The 9,490-nt window shown below is 37.6% G+C and overlaps 2 protein-coding genes across 2 annotated transcripts in view; both read right to left on the bottom strand.

The window, feature by feature from the left end:
* The window catches only part of LOC108578679 (ribulose-phosphate 3-epimerase), a 1,113-nt gene extending 669 nt beyond the window's left edge, over positions 1–444 (bottom strand). Inside the window, exons 1-2 of the mRNA XM_017942054.1 lie at positions 156–444; positions 9–35 (exon numbers count right to left, since the gene is read on the bottom strand). Of these exons, the coding sequence (XP_017797543.1) occupies positions 9–35; positions 156–392 (264 nt within the window). The 5' untranslated portion in view covers positions 393–444. The remainder of the gene's footprint in view (positions 1–8; positions 36–155) is intronic.
* Positions 445–1,337: 893 nt separating this feature from the next.
* LOC108578687 (peroxidasin homolog) lies at positions 1,338–6,927 on the bottom strand. The gene is made up of 7 exons (XM_017942065.1): positions 6,856–6,927; positions 3,034–3,237; positions 2,811–2,872; positions 2,657–2,741; positions 2,373–2,562; positions 1,537–1,850; positions 1,338–1,370 (listed from the first exon to the last, which is right to left on the bottom strand). The coding sequence occupies exons 1-7, from the start codon at positions 6,856–6,858 to the stop codon at positions 1,338–1,340; spliced, it is 891 nt and encodes a 296-aa protein (XP_017797554.1). The 5' UTR covers positions 6,859–6,927.
* Positions 6,928–9,490: the final 2,563 nt, after the last annotated feature.

Genomic DNA, 9,490 nt, shown 5'->3' with positions numbered 1-9,490 from the left:
TGATCAACACCTGCATCAGCCATAGGCTCTATCCACTAAAATGAGAAAAAAAATATTTTTTATCATAGATAATACCTTTTGATTAAAATGTTAGTAGAAATAATCTTAATTAACAATTGAAAATTTACATTTAAAGAAGTTAAAATAAAGCATACCTGATCTGGATGGGAAACCATCATGTGCGTTTCAAAAAAGGCATCCTTTATTTTACTTCTAAGACATTTCACTAACGGGTGACCAAAAGTAAGGTTAGGCACAAAGTGTCCGTCCATAACATCTAAATGTAAATAATCAGCACCGTTGTTAATTAATCGTTGCGATTCTTCCGAAAGTTGAGCCAAGTCGGCATTTAAAATCGAAGGTCCAATTTTTGCAGTCAGCATATTTGCCATTTTTTAATTGAAAAGCGCTAAGATTACGTGACACGTGTTTTCAGCAAAAATGATGAAGCATTATCGAATAGTCTAATGATCTTTCGACCAAGGTCGTTACGTTTGTATCAGATTTGTTGCATCGATTAAAAGATACTTGTAAATGAATTATTCGACGAAAAAATGAATCAATCGAAAAGTTAGGTGATGGAAAATAAATATATATCGGAAATTTATAAACAGTGTACGAAATGAAATACGTTTATTTATACATAAAAATATAGCGGTTCACAATAGACGATGATAGGTTACGATAGTTTCAGACAAATAATAGACTAAAACAGTCAAAATAGGTAAATAGTACTAATACTTGCAAATAATAAGCGAAGTAAGAATCAAAGCCAGGGGAGCGGCGTGTTTCTTTTCACCAGGTATTTTGGGGATTTAGCAACTAGTCTTAATAGTAAACGAAATATCTTTCATTATATCTGCCTATAGGGATCGGCTTCCACTGTACATATACAATAAATAAATAATTCGTTTAAACCATACGAAACATCGCTTAAGAGATGTCGCCGATAACGGACAACAATTAAATATCGATATATATATATAGTTTAAAATCGCTATTTTAAACTCGTTTAAATCATTATTACAATCAAATACAAAATTCTTTGGCACCCTTAAATCTTTTATAAAACTTTAAGTAAAACAATGGTTGCGTTACGTTGATAATAACTAAACTAAGCACTGCTGATCGCATCGTCGATTTTTCAATACTAAAATATAATTCTATGCAATATAATTCTATATTCTATTGCACAGAATTATACATAGAGAACGCTTACACGAAAACGATACCATTTTGAACGTTAACGAACACCGAAAGTTAGCGCAAGAAGACTGTCGTATGTCATACAATAATATAAGATAGTCAATCGAAGTTTTTCGTTTTTCGATGATTCTTCAGTTAACCGTTCGATCCACTTCTTTCTCAGGCTGTAACATTTGTCATTAAATTCTTCACCTTACAATTGAAAAAAGAATTGATCAGCGTTGAGAGATAAGCATTGCCGAATTAAAAAAAAAGAAAAGAAAGCCAGTGCAATTGGTAGAGCGATGAAAGATCGATTTAAGTGAGAATTTCTTTTTTTTAGAAACTTACGCGTAAGGGATAGAGGAATGTGCTGACGACTTGTTGACGACTTCCAGATTTCGCTTTGCAAGTGTAACCACCCATGTCCTCCCAGAAGAGCTCTTCTATCAGTAGGTCACCGGTGTCCAATACTCTGTGCCGCAAATTATTGGATAGGCTCAGCGGTACGTTGTAGTTATCCACCCAAGTAATTTGCGGCGTTGGTTTCCCATTCGCTCTACATGGCAGCACCACGGTTGCTCCTATGTTGGCTACCAGCGTCGGTGTGTAGAGGGTGATTGTTAGATCGCTTTCGGAACTACAATTACCGTTACCAACTTCGTCTGCAACATAGTAGAATCGTTCGAACAAGGAACTTTCGGTTGTCGAACTTCACCTTGGCTAAACGCCTTCGAGGTTTCTGACTGCGACTCCGCGTGTCTCGTTGGAAGTGTTTCAACGTTTCGTCACCGTTGCAATTTCATCGGGACTTGAGTCAGTAATGTCGAAATATTGGAGCGTATATTTTTAAAAATACACCCATTCACATTCCTAAATCTCTTTACATAGCGTAACAGAATATCACGCGATGGCATCGTTCCAACAAAATTAGCGAAGCGCCTAATCGATCGTTGTAAATTATTTCAAGCACGAGTAAAGTAACAAGAATGGAAGAGGGACGGTGAACGGTTCGATTGCGAAAATAAGTGTTAACGAGTGTTTAGAGAGTTCGGATGAATCAGTCGTTACACGAAATATACGAATGAATTGTAAAAGACAAAAGGGTTGCGTGACATTCGGTCAAAGACTCATGCTAATGCAACTTTAGATGATTGACAGTTAATTGTTAATTGTATCCCACTTACTGTTAACCAGCAGCTCCGTAGGAGTGGAGATCTTCACCTCTCTCGCCGAAACCGACGCACAGTAGATCAATCCAGCGTCATCCGGAGTAACGCATTCTATCACGAGCTTCGAATTAATTTCGGCCATTCCTCTCCACTCCTCGGATGGATCGTACAGAGAATGCGTGCTGGCTCTTATGTACTCGGTGAACTATGATAAAAGAAGAAGAAAAAAAAGGCAGAAATTAATATCTCCTTCGTTACTATTCGATCGTACGATAACAGTATCGTGCGTTGATATTTACTTGTTCATTGCTGCCGCTTCCTGTGAACCAGAAAACTTCCGGTGGCGGGCTGCCGCTAGCTTTACACTCCAACTCTACCCTGCTCCTGTAGCGAAAGAAAGAGACGATAGTATCGATAGCGTTGTTACATTTAGAATTTCCATTCGATACTTACCCTGCGGCGGCTTTGATACCGTTCACGGGATTCTGATTGATTTTGGTCCACGGTTTCACTGGCTGGAAATTTTAACTTTAAATTAATATCCTTAATATTCTTTCGTTTAACTCGACATAATGTTGTAAATTTATAACGCGAGATATTTGCACATTCGTATCTTCCGTAAACATTTTTCTATCCAGTTGAAATAAGTAGAAATAAGCGATTTAGTCCACGTTACCTTGGATTCAACATTTCGCGACCCGTATTCCGACAACGGTGTGAGGAAGTTAGAGTTGTGCTCCACCATTTGCCTTCCTATGCTTCTACGTTCGGCGGCTCGTTCGACGGCATACCGTGGCAGGAAGGAAATGGGATGTCCCGAAACCGTATACGAGACGGTAATAATACAAGCGAGATTGATCAGCATCGAACACGGTTGCATCTGTGAAAAACACACGACGAGAGTGGAGGACGTCCCGAATGAGAAAGCAAAAGAAAAGAAGCGAATATACATATATGACGTTAGTAATATTTAATACCACGTTGCGGGCTAACGATGTTACATCAAAGAGACTGATTTGATGAATGTGAAAGGACATTGTGCAATGATTGAATCAGAGTGAAGTTGAGGAACACTATAACGTCACGCTTCTTTCGCAGAAATTGGACCGATTGAATATAACAATGCGGATTTAATTGTCGGGTTAGGTACGCGATTTATAATATCGATTCATTCGACCTTCCTTCAGAGGATACGAATAAACACAATTGGCAACGATGAAATTAAAGTCTCGGGAGAACGCGACGATAATTAAATATCTTCGGTAATAACCGTCGGAGAGCGTACACATTCCATTCTTTCGCCTCTTATCCGAACGTATTACCGAGTTAATTTTTCTTTGATAAATTTTCGTCCGATAACGCGGCAATAATATTACGATTAGTTTTCCCCTCCATTCCTCGTCTTCTTTCGCGGCATTCGCGTTTCGTGATTTAACAGTTTCGTTTATACGTAAGTGACGCGCGTCACTGGGAATAATTCGTTCAATGTTACGAGGGAGGACGTAAAAGTACTACGGCAGATATTTCCTTCTTCTTCCTTTTCGTTTTTCAAAAATGAATCAGCGATCTTTGAGGTGTATGCGATGAAATTACGTATACAGGATAAATCCCCGTTTCACGTGACGACGATCTTTCCAAACGATCGCGAAACGTGACTTGGAACAATCGTTTCGAAAATATGGAATGACTCTTGACGTGCTGTACTCAGTCTCTCACGTGTTCTGCTCGTTAACGTAAGCATCGAAATCACCAAATTACAAAGTATCTCTTTGATCTACCGTGTTTTATTATCGCGGTCGCGAAACACGATTCGATACCTTCGCCGTGTATCCCTGTACTGATGCACCGATATCGAGTCGCGCGAAGAATGCCTGATTTCCGTATGACATCTCGCTTGTTTTTCTTTTAATCTCCGCCTCTCACGATTCTTCCACTTCGACACGTTCGTTAGGATTTTAATAAAGGCGTGTACGTGCTGATCGCGCCGTTTGCCGTGACTTTGACTTGTTCTCTCCTCGGCTGTTCAATGCGTCTCTCTTCTCCAACTAAAAGTTCACGAACGAAATCGTAGACGCTACCGAATCATTTTATCTTCGCTGGCCGTACCCGTTTCTCCCCTTTTTCTTCTCCTCCTCGTCCTCGTCGTCTTCGTCGTGGTCGTGGTCGGCTTCGTGGTCGTTGGTGAGAGGAAGAAGGAAGGTCACGCGTACCGTTTAAAGGAGATTAAGTAACACAGTCTGTTAACGAGGCAAGATGTTTGGAAACGAATTCGCGCGGACGTTAATGAACACACATGCGGTGCAAAAAAATAAGGGAGAATCTGGAGGCGATACGAATGCCGGCTGTCGTGATCTTCTTCTTTCTTTTTCTTCGATGCCAACACTTGCACGCAGCGTGTGTCCCGAAGAGGAGTTAAAGAAGTGGTTGAAACTTCCGAGATATTCGACAGTTTATTATCTCATAACGAGACGAGTAATTTCTCGGACGTTTCAATGAAAAGTGCCTGTATATTTGACCAACCGCGGGAAGAGAATTCTTTCTTAACTTATCGCCGGAATAATGAAATGCGTAAGCAGAAAGTGCCCCGCGGATTACTATTTAAATCGGGGTGACAAGGTATAATCGTCGAAGAATATTTCTTATTCGAAATAAATGACGATCGTGTGCTAGTTGTGTCGTCGATACACGGCGAAACGATTAGTTTGGCTGATATTTGCGTGGGTTATTTTCCACAAGAATTAATCTTTTCTATTAATTAGTTTCAGCATAATTGAACTGCACCGAAAAGAATTTTATTCTTGAAACACGAATCACCTTGTTTTCCTTTCTTTCTTCGAGTATTTAATTGCCGGTTGATTATTTAGGAATTATTCAAAAATCGTTTCATTCAAGGTGCACTTGAAATTTTTGGAAGATCTGACATCGGTACTCTCTCCAGAATAATTAACGACGACGAACGGTTCAATTCAGATATCGTTGTAATGCCTAGTTCGGCGATAGTACGCCAGAGAAGATTAATTTTATTGCGTTAGTAGAATTCAGAGGTTGAAATTTGCGGTATTAGTAACGTAGTTGGAATGTAATCAAAAACTGATACGACAACTGGTGGATGATGTTATCTTGGAGAAATATTGAAACGTGTTAAAACGTAAAAATCGTCGAATCTGTTGTAGAACATCGGACTGAAATTATTCGGGAAACGTTTAAATAAATTTCATACAAACGTTCACATCAATTTCAAAGAAAAAAGAAATATCTTCCGTGCGATTTTTCTTCGTTAAAATATACGCAACTATAAATAGAACGTAGTCCTTCCTTTCGATGCTGAAGAATAGGCAAATTTAAAAAAATTTACACTTTACTCTCTTTTGTACGCAGATTTTATCTAACCGCGCCTGTTATCTGTTATCTTTTGTAAAATTAATTCACACGTGGTCTAAGCACGAATCATTCTCTATCGAGGTGTGTATTCGTGATATTTCGGTGAATTCGGCAATCTTACCTTCGAAATTTGAATCACGACGGGTAATTATCACAGGTGGATAAAGCTCGCAAAAATATCAATCCTGGCACTGCTACGAGATAGAACTTTCGATAAAGATACTCGCGGCGAAGATGCTTTCTAGGAGTGCACATCACGAGAGGAGGTTTCGAACCGAATGATGCAACTTCTTATACAATCTTCGCATCTTCCCTACGATCTCGCGCCCTCTTTCCGCAGAGCCCTTTAACGCGCATCTTAATCTAGAGATGATATCAGAGACCATAAATCGCGATAAGAGAATATACACTACCGGCCAAAAGTTTCGAATCACCTGACAATTTACATCAACACTGGAATCTGCTGCTAATTCTTTACAGATTTGAAACTGACGTTGCAGAGATCAAGAGTAATTTACCCCATTTCGATTCACTTGAATGGTAAAGAATTCGTTGAAAAATTCTTAAAGTTGTTAACTTTTTCCTAAGTGGTACCAAACTTTTGGCCGGTAGTGCCAAACGAGAATGACCGAACAAATGAAAATTTTCGATTTGTTCTCTCTCTCCTCTGTCTCTTCTCTTTCCATTCATTCCTCCTCCTCCCCCCCCCCTTTGTTTTTTGTTAAACGAATACGTTAGATGCATTTTTAGAAATAAAAATAATAAAAAATGCGATTTCACGTGGAAATATCTCCTCATTTCTTCGGGGGATCTCCTCAGAGAAGAGGAATGAAAAGAATTTGCTATAGTTGAATAGAAATTTCATTTTTTCTCCGTTTTATTGGACGAATACTTTGCCTCACTTCTTTTGGGGTTCTCCCCCCCCCGAGAAACGATCGAAAAGAATCTGTTAGAGTTGAATAGAAAAAGTTGCTATCAACCGTGGTTTATACTGATTTCCATCGAACCGTCTCTCGTGTAACACGAAACAGTATGAAAGAGGGTAAAAAAACAAATGGGGGATGGTGATAGGAAAGCGACACGTCCAGGATCCTCGTTGGAAAAAGCTCGAACTTACCATTTCTTCCTTTTGTTTTCTCAGAGTTTCTCTCAGACTTAGGAAAACGAAAAGGCCAGGTTCACTATTTAATCGTCAGTTTGGCAGCTGCGAATAAAAATACTGACTGAGCATCGAGGAACAGTTATTGACACATTTATATATTTCGAATGTAGCGATGCTTGTCCCCGATTGGACGACATAGCGAGGAGTAGGGTAATAAAAACCACACCAACAATTGAATTCATTATACGCGCGTCTCGTTTGTGCACACATAATAGTCGTTCCCAATTTACTTCCACCCTCATCTATGCCCCATTCATCGATTTTTACTTCGAAAGAACATGCCAGGATAATTAGCTTTTATTGAAACTGATCGTACCAGGAAGGAGACGATCGCAATTACCCCCAACGAGGATCTTCTCTGTCGAAAATTTCGTGTACCGGCGGGCACCCTTCAATTGGCCAGGGATGTATCTTACATACACGAACCTCTGTGAATGTACAGTGACAAATAACGACGCGGTATGATCGCCGATAAATTAGAAGAATATCGCGACGAATTGATACTGTTCTTTTTCGGGGGGGAGGCTACGCCAATGACTTCACACCGTCAACGGAGCGCAGATCTCTTGAAACTTCTTCTCGTAATGGTCCAGCAGCGTCATTTGGATTTCCATTAAAGACATCATCTACTTAGGTGGAATATCCTTGCAATGTGGTAACGTTATGTTTCCATTTTATTCCTCTCAGTTTGTGTGATTTGGGGAGAAATTTCTGTTGCTCGTTGGTGAAATTGTTTTAAGTTGTTTCAAAGAGTTGTAAATGTAAGTTTGGAGTATTGAAATTATATGTATCGTCGAGTTAGTGTAATTTCAAATATAAGATTGTTGGGAATATTAAATTTGTGGTACTGAAAGAAGTATATATTATTTTAGTATGCATAGAAACTTCGATAATAGTACTGTTTTAAAATTTAAAGAAAACAATATTGCAGTGAAATTGTGATACATGAGTGGATGTTAATGTTTCATAAAAAAAAGTATATACCAGTTTTCATATTTTTCCGAAAAAGATTTTTTTATTGGAAAAAGTGTCGCATTTGCCTCAATTGATCACTTTTCAATTTTTATCTGTTATTTTGGTTAATTTGGTCAATTTGATTACGGACGCTCGATTGCGGACACATTATCGTCAAGGATAATCGGAGAAAAGTGGCACTGTCATCAATTTATCGCATTGTACTATATTAAAAGAGAAATTCGTAATAGTTAAAGATATGAAGAAAAATGATAACTTAAATGGAAATAATAAAATATTGGTGTACGTGTTAGTGTTTTATACAAAAAATTTATTTACATAAGTGCTTTGAAACAATAATACTTTGTGGCTGAACCACAAAATGAACCATAAAATTAGAATATAAAATTAATTAACTTTCATTCTCCGTCGAATTTAATTCAATCGCTTTAAGCAATTTAGCCGTAGATACGATATCTGGTTCTAATTCTTTTAAGTTTGTTCCTACTTCAGTTGTACCCTTGACCACGTCTTGTAGGATCTGTAAATGGAAAAGAAGGAATAATCGTATTGCACGTATAAAAATTGCGATCTATCGATACTAACAGAAGTATTAAAAAATATACTTTTCATAGAACTAAATGGAAACTACTTAGCTAATTACAAAAAAAAAGTATTTCATATAATTTGAATATGTAATATAAATTATAACCGCATGAGCTAAATTGCATTTTGATTTATAAACATAACCTCTAACCATTTTTACGTTGTGATAAAGCATTTCGGTGTTTTCTTTTTTAAATACGATGGGTTGTTCACGAAATGATGTTAAACCTTCACACGTTGTTGCCAAGTTATCGTCAGACATGTTTAATTTATTATTTTATTATTTTTGTGATATAGTTTTGTTTACTGTAGTGTTATCAAGTTTCTTTTACGTATTGTTTGATACAATTTTTAAGCCCTTAGTTATTCTAGAATATTATGCTAACACTACGTATTAATATTGTGTAATATTGCATTGATATATAGAAATTCAAATATGCGGAAACCACTAAAGAAATGTATCAATTATTATAAATTTTAATTATTATAATTAACATGCAAACTAACGCAGACGCACATCAGCGTTGGTTCTATGTGAAATGGCATACACCATTCGCCTCGTATGCATCGTACACCATTTCACATAGAACCACTACCACTATGCGTTTGTGTCAGCTCCAGGAATTTGACACAAATCTATAAGACTCAATGTAATAAAGTATTATATAAAAAAACAGGATTTTCACAGTTATATGTATAATAATACATAGTTTCAAACACCTTTGTAAGAGTGCTCTAGGGACTTTAAACAGTAAGAACGTTGCGTACGTTTCTCACTAGCTTAAGCTCCCGTCGCGCCATCTGTATGACATGAGGGTACTTGCGCATTTTTCACGACGCCCTTCCTTCTCTTCTTGGCGAGACGTCGATGTGTTCGGTAATACAACGCGCTACAAGTGTTTTTACATATTAATATTTTCAGTGTTTATAATTCTCGTTTTGTAGTGTTTATATTTCTCGTTGTGCGTCGTTATATATTTATATTTTTCTTGTAAAACCTAAGAACATTCTCTTAATTAAATCAAATATC

This window comes from Habropoda laboriosa, unplaced genomic scaffold (genome assembly GCF_001263275.1).
Source record: "Habropoda laboriosa isolate 0110345459 unplaced genomic scaffold, ASM126327v1 scaffold69, whole genome shotgun sequence".
NCBI lineage: Eukaryota > Metazoa > Arthropoda > Insecta > Hymenoptera > Apidae > Habropoda > Habropoda laboriosa.
This window is presented reverse-complemented; position numbering and strand designations above follow the sequence as displayed.

Bases quoted from the DNA above. Each gene is read 5' to 3' on its own strand.
- LOC108578687 (XM_017942065.1), bottom strand. The intron at 2,873-3,033 runs GTAACGTGGACT...TAAAATTTCCAG, and splicing joins CGCGAAATGTTGAATCCAAG to CCAGTGAAACCGTGGACCAA. The intron at 1,371-1,536 runs GTAAGTTTCTAA...CAAATGTTACAG, and splicing joins CATTCCTCTATCCCTTACGC to CCTGAGAAAGAAGTGGATCG.